The 17,324-nt window shown below is 43.3% G+C and overlaps 1 protein-coding gene across 2 annotated transcripts in view; it reads right to left on the bottom strand.

The window, feature by feature from the left end:
* Positions 1-17,324, bottom strand: part of PIK3R1 (phosphoinositide-3-kinase regulatory subunit 1) — a 168,493-nt gene that overhangs the window by 68,954 nt on the left and 82,215 nt on the right. For both annotated transcript variants that reach the window (XM_082651159.1, XM_082651158.1), the window contains exon 2: positions 6,176-6,895. In XM_082651159.1, the coding sequence (XP_082507285.1) occupies positions 6,176-6,509 (334 nt within the window). In that variant the 5' untranslated portion in view covers positions 6,510-6,895. The remainder of the gene's footprint in view (positions 1-6,175; positions 6,896-17,324) is intronic.

Below are 17,324 nucleotides of genomic sequence, written 5' to 3'. Positions count from 1 at the left end.
AGACACAAATATGCAACAGCCAGCTGTACTGCTAACATCTGCTTTCTTTTACTGAGAAAAACATGGATATGTAAATGGCATCTAATACTTGGTATTCTTATTTGCCAGAGGTACCAGATTCTCCCCTTTTTGGAAGCTACTTAGCATATAAGGTGCCATTTGTTGTTGGATTTCAGAATTTTGAACATTTATTTTCTCAAACTCTGACTTAGTGGAGAAGTGTTTGTTAATCAGAATTTTGCCTGTTTTAGACAAAGATGCATTCACCTACAAACAAGGGAAGACCGACTTCAAAGTTATCAAAGGATCTGTTGACAACTAAGCTAAAAAGTTAAAAATAGAAACACTTTTAACATACAGAATTCTACTTTCATGACAAAGAAAACTGTATTAGAACATCAACATTACCTTGGTTGCTAGTAAACAAAATAGGATCACTCCACTTACACAGCTCCTGCTCGAATCAGAAGTGTGAGGGCTTTATTTGGTTATACAGACATGGACATTGGACCCTTTACCCATTTTGGAAAAAAGAACACAGAGTGAAATCTCTAGAGCCAGCAGCCTTAATGAAAGCCTCTGAACATATATCTCACTTAAGTAAAAAAATATATATAATTTGCATACTACAGCTGTGATTCTAAATGACACATGCCATGGTAGCCTGGCAGAAAAGCTTTTCCTCAAATAATGTCTTATCTGTAACCCTGAACTTAGCTGTCACCGCAGCTCCAGGAAAGCGAGAATCAAATCCTTCCTGTCTAATAACAGACTGGAGGAGGGAGGGAGGAGTCCTCTCCTCTCTGGGAGACAAGGGGACCTTCCTGCCCATCCCACCTCTGGGAGCCCTGTTAATTTCTAACATGGCTGGGCCAGCTCGGGGCAGAACCTTTCTGCTAAAAAGCAGCAAAGGCGAGAACACTTTCTCTTCTTCTCAATTTCCTTTTCAAATAACTGTGGATATGGAAATTGTTTGTTAGGGTTACTTTCTCCTTCACATTTCTGGGGAAACAAAAGAATTAAATTTAAAATTAACAGGGAAAACATCTTAAAAATCAAGAATTTAGTAAGAAGAATAGAAACGCTGGTGCTCCTGAGAGGGAGAACTGTTATCATATGTAACTAAATGCCTGAGTGATACAGTCTGTCATAAGAGAACTGGTTAGGCTCATCTGATTTTATCAAAAATGATCACCACATTTGTTTTTTTCAGGCCTGCTCTTTAGTCAATTATATTGATGACATCTTTCAGATGTCACTTCCTACTAAAACACGAAGGGCAAACACTTACATGTTGGGAATTTCCTGGCGGTCCAGTGGTTAGGACTCAGCTCTTTCACTGCCGGGGCCCGGGTTCAATCCCTGGTCGGGGAACTAAGACCCTGAAAGCCTCACTGTGTGGCCAAAAAGAAAAACAAACAAACAAACAAATCCCCAAACAAACAAACAAAAAACAGGTATACGTTTACATCTGGGTAAAAATCTCTACTGTTCTGATTAATTTTTCTGGTGGGTCAGAAATTAAAGACAGGACTCCAAGGCCCTGATCTTCAAATATCCTGCAACCAGGCCTGCTTGCTTCCCAAAACACAGTGATCAATGAAAAACAGGGAGGCAGCACCAAAGCCAGAGGTCTCACCCCATCACTGGGGGCGGTTAACCACAGTCCTCCCGCTTCACAGCAAAGTCTCACTTAAGCAGGAGAAAAGGTGAGGAAAGTTATGACAAGGCAGCTTCTGAACTAAAACAGAATTCATAAAGGCAGGAATTCGTGAAGCAAAGCAAACTACTTTCACAGGGACTATTTCTGTGAGTAACAGCAGTACGTTCCGACCAGGGGGCTCAGCAAAGGTGTATAATTTGGGATCGGGTCACCATCCTCTGCGACCTCTGTACAGTGTAGTCAATCTATGTGATGTATTACAGCCTTGCTTTCTAGACAGGGGGCGACAACCATGGAGGGACACTCAAATGCTGAGTGTGAAAAATGGAAAAATCACGTGGCTGGGGAGACCATGAAAGCAAACACAAGCTGCAGGCTTTTCTCTTCTTCTGTTTAGAAGGAATTTTGATCAAAGTTTAAAACAGCCCACACCAAATGTGTGCTTTATGTTTTATATGTAGGACCAGCTGGGACCCACTGTCAGAGTCCAGAGTGGGAGCTGGGGGAGGGGTGTGCAGATGGGGGATGGAAGTGGGGATGAACTCAGATTCCTAAGTGATCTCTCAAGCTAGCAGATTTCAACATCCTATACAAACTGATGTGGTCATGGAATCTCACTAGTCTAAATATTCTGGATTAGTGTGACTTTAATCAAAGGATCTCAAAATACTGTCTCAAGAAATAGCCCCACTGGACAGCTTACTTATGAAAGGATACAGTTTGATTCTCTTATTCCTAAATCCCCACTTCCATCAACTCATTTCCTTGTGTCAGGGGAAATATGGAAGCACCACTGAATGCAGAAAGAGCAGGAAGATGGTCTTTCAAGAGCTCCCCTAAGGAGCATGTACAACCCATTGTGCACCCCCATCACACCGTTCACCTGCACCAGACGGGGAAGAGGTTCTCTCCAAAGAAGGTAAAACAGGGCTTTACTGGGCTGTGGGAAAATGAAATGTGATGCTGATATCTGTGATTTTAGCTTCCATGCAAAGAGGAGATAAAAGAGGGGGAGGGACAGCATAAAATCTGTGCCCGAGGACACTTGCTGATCTTGACATGTGCTCTATTAACTTTGCTTAAGTGGCTGACAGAGTACACTCTCAGCTCAACATGCTTTCCCACCCGCAGAACTACCCGTCCTAGGAAATGGGGTAAAAAAATAACAGCTTTGGAGACACAGCATGCAATGGTCAAGGCCAGGTCAAGATTCCTCAGATGTGAATGATGTGACTAACAATAAACCGTGATGTTTAAAAACAGAATGGGCTGTTACAGCCGTATGCCTGCACGAGACATACCAAGCACGTGGTTCACTTCCAGAGTCACGTGGGATGTGAAACAGCTGGATGATGCGCTTCCACAGCAAGCATCTGTCCACTTGCTAATCACCTACGATGCTGTTCTAGGTAATTGGGATAATGGAGAGACATCCAAGACCCCTGCCCTCACAGGGCTTAACAAACTACCAGAGTGAACAGATAATAAACGAACAATGTGGTAAGTAAATTCTAGAGTAGGTTAGATGATAAATGCTTTGCAAAAGCAGAAGGGCAGATTGTATGTGAAACGAGATGAGCAGAGCCAGTCTCCTTGAGAAGAAAGCTTTAAACAAAGAGTGGAGAGTGGGTCAGCTAAGAGGACGGCTGAGGAAGAGCTGTCCAAGCAGAGGCCCGAGGAGGTGGGAGAAGAACCGGAAAGGGCATCAGAGGGCACGCCGTCTCTCTCGGGTCCGACTTCATCTCTCATCCCTGCTTTCTAGCACAAGATAGGGGCTCAGTTCATATTTACTGAATGATTTAAACTCCAAGAAATACAAGATTATCCAATATACAAATTCAATCCAAACTAGGCCAGGGCTTCATAAGAAAACTGTATGCAAACTGGATGGGTGGAAGGTACATTCTCCTGAGACGAGCTGGGGATCAGATCTTCAAATGGGTTTTTGACTCTCTTTTCGCCAAAAATGTGAGACATCACAGCCTTCTTTCCAGGAACATGCAAGAAAAGCAAAAAGTGGGTTCTGTCATCAGGCGGAACTCCTCACACAGATGCTACTTGGGGGCAGAGTTTAAAGACAACGTTCTTTTAAATACAAAGAGGGAAGCTGGTGAGAGGGGCATAAAGGTAGGTTTATCCCACGCTCATCTCGGGGGCGTGCCCACTGTCCCCATAACACTCCCTCCGCAAAAGAGACCTGCATGTCACCGGGGTAACCTTCTCAATAAAATACAGTCAAACATGAAAAACAGGCTAAGTAAGGTGAGGGAGTAAAAAGGAAAAAAAGGCGAAAGAATTCAATTACCGTAAGAAGAGAAAAGTACTATCCTTTCTCACCTTCATATACTTTGTCCCTGCAAACACTTTTCAAATAAACACACCCTCAGGCAAAAGAAATTAAAGCCCCACAGGTTCCAACAAATAAGTCTGTCCTTACAACTACTTTCCATATCAATTTGACATGCAACTAGCAGGAGCTGTGGAATCCTCATTTCACAGGAATCAAATTTAAATGAGAATGCAAGAGTAACATTTGTAGAAAATCTAATATTTAGTACCTCAACTCCCCACCCAACCCCCATACTGTCTTTTCAACCTTTCAATTGCTCCTAATTTCTCATTTATATTCAGGCCTGCTCTAATACTTTAATGCACATTACCGTGGGTCTCTTTCTTAAACTCTGCTAAAATATTTCATTTTACTCTTTCTATGTATTTAAAAAAAAAAAAGAAAAAGCTGTTAAAAATCTCAGTTGTTACCACATTACGTTAGAAAGAAAGCGTTATAAAATAGTTTAGATCCTACAAAGAGAAAATCATTTTTAAGGAAAGACTTGCTTTTCCGTATACTATATCCAAATGAAAATATCAAATGCAATTTTTGTTTAGAAGCTATTTTTACAAAATCTTTTTGTCCCTAATCTTGACAAGGTACCCCTTTTAAATAATCTTTTCTGACCTGACTCAAATATTTTTATAAGTCTGTAATCTTTTGTATGCCAGGAGAAATTATATCATTTTTCCTTTTGAATTAGACTACATATTAGGAAGTGTATCTAACTTAAAAAATCAAAAGTCAAATTAAAAATATGTAGTTTGGTAGGAAAAAACAATTATGTATATACCTCCCCTCAGCTAAGTGAAACTATGCAAGAAACACAATGGTTGACAAAATTATATATAATTAAATATATATATATATAAAATGACAAAATCGTATATTACATATATACAAAAAACTTTCAGAGTCAAGTTTTTTTGATTCATCTAGAAAAAAACCTAACTTTTGCTTTTGAACTGTCAAGTAAAACATATCATTTGAATATTATTTCTAAAGTACAGTATAATGTTTATAAAACAAGTATCCCTTTTGGGTTGGGATGGGGAGAGAAAAGCTCTTCGCTTCAAGTGTCCTTAGTGAGTTCTTCGACATTTATGAAATATTCCCAATTCCATTTACCCTTGCATTCTGCTTCTTCACTCCCGGTACCTCATTCATTTGTGCTAAAATAAGCCAACATTAAAGAAGACACAATAGGAACAGGATCTCTTCCAGAAATACACCATGATGCCCACAGTCAGTTTTACTTGACACATAACCACCGCAGTTGAGTCCACCCATCTGAAACACATCTTTCCACGCCTTTTTCATTCTCTGGGAAAAAGATTATACAGGGGAAACAATGCTTGAGATTTACCAGTGAAGAAATGAATGATTTGACAAGGCTGTTAACAGCAAAGCGGAGTAAAAGGCTTGTCTCTGTGTGAAACTAAACAGAAGAAATACCTTAAGGAACAGCTGTGCTCAGAGCTGAAGTGGGGACCATCTCCAATGAACAATGAGTGGGCTTTGGATCAAGGTGTTTTCCACTTGAGAAAAATATTCAGTGATTTTTTTTTTTTTCTTCTCATGAAGGCCAAGCACACTTGGCATTAATGCTACAGATGACACTACCCAGGCAGGAAGAGGACTCCCTGTGCGCCTACACTAACTACAGGATAGAGTTTCAGCTTCAGCAAGTATTCCTGGAGAGGAAACCAAGAGGTAGACACCAGGTTACAAAAGCAATGGTTTCTTCTCTGTTGAGTTCTGTGGTCATTTTATTACTCTCTCCATTTTCCATGCAGATCAAATTAATGTTAAATATACGTACATTAGACTTACCCTCTACTTTCCCAAAATGATTATTTAGGTATATAATACTAGTTACAAGAATAAGAATGCAGAAGGTGTTTAATTCCATGGCAACTCTAATAATAGTGTTTTGAGACACTAACTGAAAAGGTTCTCAGATATCACCACCCTAGTTTTATAACAACCCTCCACCCCACAAACACAAATTTCTAGCCATGTAATGATTGACCAAACTTTTATGCACCGTACATAAATTCAGGTAAAGTTGCCAAAACAACTTCTGCCCAGACCGTTTCAGCCCAGCTCAACCAACATGAGACTTTTCCTTTAAAAAAAAAAAAAAAGCAGTCATGAAGCAATCACTCATCAATACTGACCTTGCTGCTCACTGTCTGCTTCAGTTTTTGAAGAACCTGGTGCAACAGGAAGGGGTCGAGGTGGCCGGGGCTTTGGTGTGGGCGGTGAGATCTTTTTCCTTCCAATGTATTCTACGTAAGTTCCCGGAAAGTCCCCCCTCTCCCCAGTGGTCTCGTTATAGCCATTTAACCAGCCGATTTCTTCAGGCCTGGCTTCTTGTCCATCACTGAATCCAAGAGCTACTAAGGACCCTTTATTCACAGTCAGTACGTCCCCCAAGTGCAAGTCAATGTCTTCTTCCCGCTCCTTTTTATAGTCGTACAGCGCCCTGTACTGGTACCCCTCGGCGCTCATGGCTGCCGACCTGCGACCATGCGACAGCTGAGGCTGGCTGCACACCGCAGTCTAACCTGACGTTTCTATGGAAAGTGAATTCAGAGAGTGTGTTAAGATTCCTAATACACGTCCGGCAGGGGATAAAGGATAACTCTCCAAAGGTTTAAGAGGAGAGGTGATTGGCCATCCGGCCGTCCATCTGTCCTCCATCAAGGGTGTGACTGAAGTCAGGGCTCACTTCCTCTGTGGCCGCAGTCTTCCCACCGGCTTCCTTTTCAGCAACTCGTCAACACATTGACTCGGGGCTGACTCTCCCTTCGAGGCCCGATCCTTTCTGACACTCTTGTCACACTGTCCATCTGTCATCTGATTTGACTGTGGCACACACCACATGCGAGCTGCACCTAGCAAAGGGAAAACAAGACTTATGAATCAACGGCACACTTGGCCATCTGTGTGAATCTGAATTTCGACTTCCATTCAACAAGTACTTAATCAACCTGGCAGACGTACACAGGCCAGTATGCTTTTGCTTGACATGGTATACACAACAAAGATTAGTGAGGCAGGCAGTCCCAGCCTTCTAAGAACACTCGGCAGCGTGGGAGGGATGCTGGAATGTGGCAACATCTCAGAGATAAGACAGGACACAAGGATCTATAACACTAGGTAAATGTCATAAGAGAGCAGAGACTGAATGCTAGGGAGTTCAAACAAGGGAGAGACCACATCTCACTGCAGGCATCTGAAGACAGAAGAGAACGTGTGGCATGATCTTAGGTACAGATGTGATGAAGCACTTGTCATATTCTGGGAAGAGCTAGAACAGGCAGACCGGTATGTGTGAAGCCAAAGAGGGAACATCACGTCCGGGTTAGAAAGATAAGCAGGGGTTGTATAACAAACATCACACACACCCGTGTCGAGTTTATGAGTGATGCAATCTACACTGGGGAGCTGGAAAAAGGCTTGGAGAGAGGGGAACAACAAGACCAGAGCGGCACTTGAAGAACCTCAGTCTAATCCTGGTGCGTGGAAGGGACTGGCGTAGGGACAGAAGAGGAGAGCCATGAAAGGTGTTTTGCAGCCATCTGGGCAAGTGGCCATGAAGGCATGAACCAAAGTGGCAGCAGAAGGTACGGAAAGGGGAGGACTGAAGTAAGGGAGAAAGAAGCATGTGTGGTACGTGGCAATGCTGAAAAATGGATCAAGAAAGAGAGAAGCACACGGTACTGGGTACTGGATCCTGGTTGGGGAAATGGACAGACTGCAGCATATGAGAAACAGGATGGCAGAGAAGCCAAGAGGAAGGGGCTCTTCCCAGGCTGGAGGGCTGAGCCAAGGTTCAAGGTACTAGCTGACTGCTGGACCTTAAAGAGGATCCACTCTGCCAGCTATTTTAGAGTTCATTTCTGCATGACATGAGATTATCAGAGAGATACACTGACCTGTATGTCTGTTTAGCAACATATTAGTATTTTTAAGCCAAAGAAATAAAGACACAAAACTTAGTACATAATAGCAGAGCATAGGTCATTTTGTTGGTACCTTCCTAGCAAAAAAGTAAAATAGAAAGTATAAATTGTACAGAAAATACAAGCACAAAATAAAAAGGAAAAACAAAATAAAAAGGAAAAACTTCTCTCTCTCGCACTTTCTCTTTTATCCCAACATTGATTACTGTTTTAATTTTACGTTGATTCCTTTCTTAAAAAGCAATGAAAATGATATATATTTTTTTAAAAAAGAAGAAGAAAAAGAAAGAGGCAAAAGGTGCCTGATCCTGAGTTCACAAGAAGAATGTAGCTACCAATATCAGGCAAAGGGAAGCCAGGAGGCCTGATGGGCTAACGGTGATGCTGGGCACCCAAATGCAAGCGTGGATTGTGGAAAACCTGGTCTGTGATTCAGGAGAGGAAACACACCTGAGGCTTGGTAATCAGCCGCATATAAGGCAAGGCCAAGCTCAATGGAATGAAGGAACTCAGAGGGAAAATATTAAAAGTAAAAAAAAAAAAAAAAAAAAAGATCCAAGGACCCAACATCAAGGTTCAATGAATGCCATTGAGGAGGGAAAGTCAAGGTCTGAAGACAATGCAATGTCCTGGAAACAAGGGGTAAGAGGGTTCAGGTAGGAAAAGGTGATCTCTAAGACTAAATCCTGCAGGGGCCTCTGGAAGTGGGAAACAGGCAGGGCTAGGTCATCTGGGGCTTTTGTCCATAGTGGAATCATCATGGACTTGAGAAAGCCCACTCTAGTCTACTAGTATTGAGAAGAGTAACCAGAGTTTAAGGAGTTAAGGAATAAAAAGAAAGTAGAGATGGCTGCAGATCACACTATGAAGATAAGCTCAGTGGAGGGGGAAACGGAAATGCAAGTTTTTTTTTTTCTTAAACTAGTAGAGGCAGAGGGCTTAGAGAGTCAGAGGCTCTTTAAGTTAGAGAGGCAGTAAGGCAGCTTGGATAGCTGCTAGAACAGTAGAGAACAATGTGCACACGGACACACTATGTGCTCCGTTCATTTCTCCACGTTATCTTTGTTAGAAAGAGGAAAAGCAAACTCAGCCAGCTTTCAGTTAAGCTGGCTGAACAATAAAGCAATAAAAACAATAGCCTCACAATTTCGGTACGCTGTGTCAAAGAGAGCTTTTATAAGTTTTCAAGAATGGAGCCCTTTAGAAGTTTATTATTATAGGCACTCTGCGGTGTAGGCATCTTAAGAAGCAAATCTAATCACAGATTAATTGTTATGCTGGCATTCAGAAGTGTAAAGTATTCAACTTTACATGGCTAAAGCCTCTTAGCTGTAATACAATAACGCTCTTAGGAGAGTTACATATTAAAAGAAGGAAAAACAAACACTGGAGATCTTTGTGTAGCAAGAATATTAATTTGCAGTAGTATTCTACTTCGTATTTCAGTTGGCAGAGAAAAAAAATTAAAGCAGCCAGCAGAGCATATGAGAAAAATAAACTATGTTATGTTTGAAGACAGCCTCTCCTTTTGCTAGATCCAGAATCAAATTAAATATTCGCTGCATAAATTCACAAGAAAATGTAGAACTAGCAAATCCCATTTTTAGTACTAATGTACTCTGTTACAAATGAGACACAGAACATGAAAATTTACATATCCCTAAATGCCTGGAAACCAGGCAATATGCCTGAGAATAATTTAATTCCTCCAAATCTGCCTTGAAATTTTTGTTAGCTTTTCCTGGCAATGTATGTTTTTTTGAAAAAAAAAAAAATCCTCAACTAGTAGGCTGGGTAGATCTTTCCGCCAGCTGCTGCCTATGTCTTCCTCTATTTCAACAGCCCAGGAGGCCAGTTTGGTGAGATTCTTAACAGAATGGGGAGTATAATAATTCCCCTCTCTCCCTCCTACTCTGTCCACCTCAATTCCTCCTCTCCCCGCTACACGGCTCTCAGCAATCGCCAAGCCCTGCTCACGGCGCACCTATGTAGCTATGCATGTCCCTCACCAGGGGACACTGCAGTAAGAAAAGATCCAGGTCTGCTCAAGGTTTTACAAACCTAAAAACTGTGTTTACATTGGCCTGAGGCTAAATCCCTGCAAGGAGATAAAGAACCCTGAGGAACCCAAAGACTTCAGCAAGACCAGACTTTAGAGTAACAATTCCCGCCATAGATGCCAGAGATCTACCTGTCTCTACAAAGTCCCCCTCCCTCACCGTTTGTAAGAACCACCTTACTTTCTGTGCAGAAGAATCCTATGCAGAACTCTGGGCCCTCAACTGACCAAGAGAAGCCCAGATCTTCTATGACTCTTGGACCATAGGCAGCACACACCACTCATCTTCAGGGACTCCACCGTCAAGGCCAGGAAGACCAATCCAAACAGTCCAAGGTCAGCCACGATGCAGTGCCAATTAAGAGGGAGCGCTGGGCTTCCCTGGTGGCGCAGTGGTTGAGAGTCCACCTGCCGATGCAGGGGACACGAGTTCGTGTCCTGGGTCCGGGAGAATCCCACATGCCGCGGAGCGGCTGGGCCCGTGAGCCATGGCCGCTGAGCCTGCGCGTCCGGAGCCTGTGCTCCGCAACGGGAGAGTCCACAACAGTGAGAGGCCCGCGTACCGCAAAAAAAAAAAAAAAAAAAGAGGGAGCACTGACTAGCCATGGGGTGGTGAGTGGAGCGCATCCCATGGGGAGGTGCAGAGAGGCCTTGGCTAGAGGGGGGCGGCCCTCCCCTGCTACACAGTGTACACCTTCTCCTGACGGCCATGCCCATTTTAATGGCTGCCACTGTCGTCGTCACTAAATACTGGAAGCTATAGGTGTATTAACCCATTCAATCATCACCATCGAATATTCAGTGGGAGCTATAGGTGTATTAACATGTTCAATACTCAAGGTAACCATGAGATGGGTACTATCAACATTCTCACTTTACATAGGAGGAAAACGAGGTGCGGAGAGTTTAGTGTCTTGGCTGTGATATCTTGGCCATGATAACACTCACCAAGGGCGAGGTGTAACTAGAGTTCAAATCCAGGCAGGCTGGCTCCAGAGCCACCACTTTTAACACCTTAAAACCTACTGCCCAGGGCTTCCCTGGTGGCGTAGTGGTTGGGAGTCTGCCTGCCGTTGCAGGGGACGCGGGTTCGTGCCCCGGTCCGGGAGGATCCCACATGCCGCAGAGCGGCTGGGCCCGTGAGCCACGGCCGCTGAGCCTGCGCGTCCGGAGCCTGTGCTCCGCAATGGGAGAGGCCACAGCAGTGAGAGGCCCGCGTACCGCAAAAACAACAACAACAACAAAAACCTACTGCCCAAACTCAGCTAGCTTGCTCGGATGCCCCAGGACGGCCCAGATATATACATGGGGTCAATGGTGCAGATTCCTCGCTTGCACGCTCTGACCTCTCAGGTTTATCTTGAAGGTCTGCTTGTTGCTCTCTGTGACAGTGGCCTTACCGATAGTGTTTGTGACTCTTTCACAAAAACACCTGCACAAAAAGAAGCATTATAACTCAGCAGGAGTGCCCTCAGTCTGAGACTCAGCAACTTGGACCACACAGATTTTCTTCCAAAGAGACTTCATTAAGATGCATCCTTGCCAAAGAAGTCCATGAACTAGTGAATCAAAGAATACTGGGCACATCACTTCTGGAAGGCTGCCCTCTTCTGGAATCCTGCCCATTTCTGCTCTACAAGCTTCAGCTTCTGTCACCTACATGCTTCTTGGCATCTATGCCCCCCGCTGCTACCCCAGGCCCCTCACTGCACAATTTCTAACAGCTCAGCTCCTCCTTGGGGGGGTATGTGACGCATCGTCCACAGTCACCAGGGCTATCACATTTAGAGGACTGGCAAGTTCTCTTTTCTCTCACCCTCAAATTTCTCTCTCACCCACAGAGCAGAAGACTCAGCAGACTGGGGCACTGGTAGTGCCTAGATCACTGTCCTGTGATCAGTGTGGAGCTGAAACTATATGGTGCCCAGATCCACAAGCTTACCCCTCCAACCTCTTTGGCTACATACACCTGTTCATTGAAATGTTTCCAGCCAGCTTCAACAGAATTATTTCCCCAGTTAAGATTTTTATATGTGGATAATCTAATGTTTTCAAATAACCAAGGCAGTTTTATGACATGTGCTCCAAGACAGTGCATAACCTAAGTTACTGTAACAAAAGGTATAAAGGAGTCCTAGGAACAAATAACAAATTAACTTACTCATACAGAACATCATATGCAGCAGTTCAAAAGGTCCTTCACGGGAAAAATGTTGCTCCTGTTTTTCAAGCCTTTTACAGACTGCCTGCAATACCATTACTCGGAAGACAGATTTTTCTCTCTCTGCTAAAACACCAACCAATTCCCATTCTGTTCCTCAAAATAAAGTTGTTTCTGATGCCCGACAAGGAGCAATCCATGACTTTTTAATGTACAACTGCTTGAAAGTAAATTTTCAATTTAAACCCTCTAACCCGCAGGCATTTGGGCAAAGAACCAAACAAAATTCTTTGAAAAGTCCTCTGACTTTGTTGACTTACTCATTCCCCTTTCACAAAGGACGGGGATTTAGCAAACTTGGTGGGGAGGCAGGAATAAAGGATATTTTCAAATCACTTTAAATAAATCAAGAATATAGCCTGATCGTGTGATTCTATCCTGCCCTGAAATCAGCAGTTTGGCCCTGGGTCCCAGCACAGAATGGACTTTCAATCCAGCTGCAAAACTACAGAGAGGTTCCTGGGCCCCCAGACCTATAATTCACCTCTCCATCTTCAGTGTGGTAGCTCTGAGTAGGGCAAGCTCCCTAACCAAATCCACACAGCCTTTTTAAAAAACAAAAGGCACAATTCATTATTTAAAACTCTTTTTACCTTTCAAAGAGTGTCCTGGAAATCATGAAAATCAAACTGAACAGTTAAAATTTCCTACTAACAAAATGAATTTCAAGCTAAAATGATGGGCTCGGGGCAACATTTTATGGGATGTAAATTTTACCTCAATTAAAACAAAATAAAATGATGGGCTCGGAGGAAGCCCCAAGCCACAGTCCTCAAGTATTTCCATTCATTTTTCAAACCAACCAGAATGTGTCCCAGGCTGCCGCGCTCAGGGCTGGGTCTGCACTGTGGGGGGAAGCAAGGCACCTAGGGCACAACTCCTGCCCGCCAGCCCTCTGGGGGTTGGGGGTATGGGGGTGGGGGGACAGGACAAGCCCCGGTCAAACAACAAGGTCACAGGGCTCTGCAGAAAGCAAAGTGATGGGATAGCGGAGCACTGCCGAGCGACAGAGACACAGGTCCAGCTGGAGGCAGTTCTCAGGCTCAGTGGTCACCACAGGGAGGCTGTGGCTTCCAGAGCCTGAGAAACATATCCCATCACCCAGAAAAGGCCATGGGATGGATCACTCTAGTTCTCTGCGTCATCCCGGGGAAGAAGCCCTGAGGAGATGGCCATGGAATGGGAGGACTAAAGCAGACAATCTAGGGTCCCCCCTCTTGTGAAAATACAATGCTACTGTGTAAAATCCTTAGCAAGAAGGCGAGTACAAGCACTGGGTTTCACCCTCAAAGATGCTTGTCCCCATTGGTGCCTAAATTTTTAAACTTGGGCAAGTTACTTAAACCTCTCCGTGCCCCTATTTATTATGAAGAGTAAAGGAAATTATTTATACAAAGACTGCACTCCATGCTTGATAATTAGAGCTTGCTTAACACCAACACAGTGCTTCTTAGGGGCCAGGCACGCTTCTTCCGGTTTTGCATATGTCAACTCATTTAATTACAACCATCGTGGGTATGATTACCATCTCCATTTTACAGATGGGAAAATAAGCACAGAGAAGTAAAATAATTTGCTTTAAGTCACATGGCTAGTAAACCACAGCTCTAGTAGTAGTATTGTTACTACTGTCATTACTATTAATACTGATTGCCACTTCCTACCACTTATACAATTCATTTTAAAACCGGAACATTTGCCAAGAATTTTCTTTGGCCCTGCCTCTAAATGCTGCAGAGTCTACTGAAAGAATCCTCAAGCTAGCCAAAATCAACCTCTCCACTGTTTCTTTAACTTCTTTTCAGAGTAAATAGATAGACAGATAAGGGCTGCTTGTGGACTTTGCCCATCTAGTCCTGAGGCAGAGGGTGGCTCTATAGAGGTCAGGGCAGAGGAGACCTGGGAGGAGCCAGGGCTGTGTGAGAGGGTGGTATGAGGCAGGGGGTGGAGTTAGGGGACAACACTCCTCTCCAGCAGGGTTTGGTGGCTGCTCCCTAGCTGCCCTCAAAGAGGAAAGGTGACAGCACTCATGCGGTTCTCCAGGGACTGAAGGCAGCAGCGTCCTCCTGTTACAGCCCTAGATCCTGGGGCTGAGCGCCGGGGCTAGACCACTGGGGGTCCAGCCAAAAAGGAGAGGGGCAAAGCACTCCAGCCCGGCCCAGGCACCTTGCTTTCTTCACTCTCTCCACCCACTGCTGGAGTCTCCTCACTTTTGCTAGACTCCTGTGATCGCAGTACTCGCAGTACTCTCTGGGTGATCGTTAACATGAAAACTATTTTGATTACAGGTGCCTGGGGGTACCTATTGGATTCACTTTAAGGAAAACAATGTTGGGAGGATACAATCTCCAAAGATGTTTTTATAGTAGATTTTTTTTTTAAAGCAAAAGGTACACTACACTCATTCTATCCTTTCAAATAAATAAAACAGACAAAACCCCTAATATCACCCAAACAGACAAGTTTAGGAGTAATTACATAGTCTATTTTCAGCTGCTTTGGCATAACGTACGTGAAATAGCCTTTAACTGCCACTCTCTTAAGCAAGTAATTCCAATAAGAGGGTTGGCAGAACCATGGCAGGTAATCACATTAGGGTGTAGGTGGAGGAGACGGGGGAAAAAAACAATAAATAGGATGAATATTTTTAAAATCAATTACAACATAAGTTTTTTTATTAAAAGCTGTTATATAATTGATATTATGCCTTCTAAGGTAAAAACGAAGTGATAATCTCTTCCTTCCATTGATAAGTAACTTCTTGTTTTCTGAGGGCTTCAGTAAGATGCTCCATTCTCTTGCCTTCACTGGCAATCCCTGTATCCTCCAAAAGACAGAAGAGCTGTGGGGAGCCCACCTAAATGTATAATATACTGAAAAAGGCACTTCCCTTTTTCTTCTGCATTGTGTATACCCCAGTTGTGGGAGAATTAAAAGCAAAACACCAAATGCAAACATGATCTCAGCTTTCTATATTCTAACTGACCATGAAATCATTTTATTTTCAATGTGCTCACTGACCATCTCTTTATTCACTAAAACTCATTTTGCATATGACAAAATGCAAACACAATGAGAGCTGAACTAGAATTGTTTCTGTTTTAATGAGTGTGTGGACAACCTTTCAGAGTGGATGCCTTTTTAGAATACTCCCTTGAACTACCTAAGAAAAAAAAGGAGATTCTGACGAACATATTAGCCTAAGAATTACGGGGCATTCATGGAAAATTTTAATTAAATATATGGGCAACACTCTTAATAACACAAAATTTGAGTAAGTGGAGCAGGCTTGCACTGAAGATACCAAAACCCTTCAAAAACCAGCTTAGACGCACTTAACATTTCCAGCAAATAAATGCGTACTACCATCATCACTGTCAGTAACCAAAATACGTATCACCTATGACTTATTGTACCACTTCTGTTTCCCAAAACCAACTTAATGTTGTGGGGATTTACTGTTCTTAATGAAGTGAAATTTAAAGAAACAGCTATGGAAAGACAATATAATTAATCAATGAGAAGTGAAATGCTTTTTCACATTGGCTATCAGCATCACAGAGGTGAAAAGACACAGTGATACCGTCATTTTACAAAAACAGATAAAACAGCAGATAGTAGTGTGTACAATGCAAATTATCTGCTATGCAACTGACAAGAACAGGTCCCAAATCAAGATGAAAGTTATAAAGCAAATGCACATCACACTTTGAAAGCCAGTATCAGATATATAAAACTTTCTTCCAACCACAACAATCTACACACTTCTATGGAAAAAGTACAACTCTCTAGTTGCAATTGTCATATAAAAGCTGAAGAGGCCAGCAGTGACATAACCCAACACTTCTGCAAGGCAGGGAGCCTCCTCCACCAGCCTTTCCAGTTTAAGCCTGATTCTGAACCAAACACACCTTCCCAAACTGAAGAGGGATCCCCCCCAAAATCACTCAGGGTATTTTCTTTGTCATGACCAAAACATTCCCAAAGTTTAAGAACTTTTGTTTCTAAGAAGACTATCATCTATGCTTTTTAAAAGCTGTTTATTTCAAGGCAGTGTAATCTATCAAAAAATTATGGCTATGAGGGTGCTTTTTTTCTCTTCCAACGATAAAAGATGTTTGTGGCCTTCTGTGCAGAAGTCATCAAATTCCTGATGATCTGCCCCATTACTGATAGCCTGTCTCAGAAATAAACTTGTCTTCCTACTCTGACCTTTTCTAGCTAATACCTAACCATCTTTAAAGCTGCCAAACGCAAGACAAGATAATGAAATATTAAAAAACAAACAAACAAAAACCATTCCACATAACCCCTGGGTCACTTACTTTGTGAATGTCCCGCCTAACAACTAAAACTCCAGCCCCATCACACTGAAATGACAATCTTATGCTGCATTCAAAACCCGGAACTGCTTTATCCATTCGTACTTCGCACTGACAAAGAGGAAAAGAACTGAAAAAAAAAAAAAAAAGCCCCCCAAACCCCTATCACTTCTAAAGTCACAAAACCCCCAAACAGAGTAACTCATACTCAGATACCAACAGTGCTGCAGCTCCAACCAGGGATTAACGGTGTAAGTGAGACCTTTCTGATCTTAATTGCGCCCAGAGAAGCAGAAGAATTTCCCCAAATCCAGTCCACACACATTCTGCATTCAACATGTAACAGCCATTCCGCTCACACCCTTACATTTCATGATCGAATTCTGGTTACCAAAGTACATTTCTGCACTGGAGCGGTTGGCCTGAGCTTTCCTGTTCTCTTTGTCTTGTGATCTGCGGGGCAGTTTCTGCCCTTGGGAAGTGAGTGTGAGAACTGTGGATTCCAGACAATTCCCCACGATCTTTCAGCTCGGGTTTGCACGCTCTCTCGCTCTCTCTAGCCGGCTCCATATTGCTGGGCCGGTCCCTCCAGCCTCGCCCCGCGTTACAAAAAACCTGGATTTCCGGGCTGTTCCAAGACCCCATTAAGTCTGCCTCCAACAACCTGCCCAGGCCCGGTCGGCACCACACGCCGAGTTAGGGTCCCAGCGACCGGCCGCCCCGAGGCGCACTTCCCCCACCCCGGAAGAGGAGGGA

This window comes from Grampus griseus, assembly GCF_964374135.1.
Source record: "Grampus griseus genome assembly, chromosome: 3".
Classification (NCBI taxonomy): Eukaryota; Metazoa; Chordata; class Mammalia; order Artiodactyla; family Delphinidae; genus Grampus; species Grampus griseus.
Note: the sequence above shows the minus strand (reverse complement) of the source record. Positions and strands in the feature narration are given on the sequence as shown.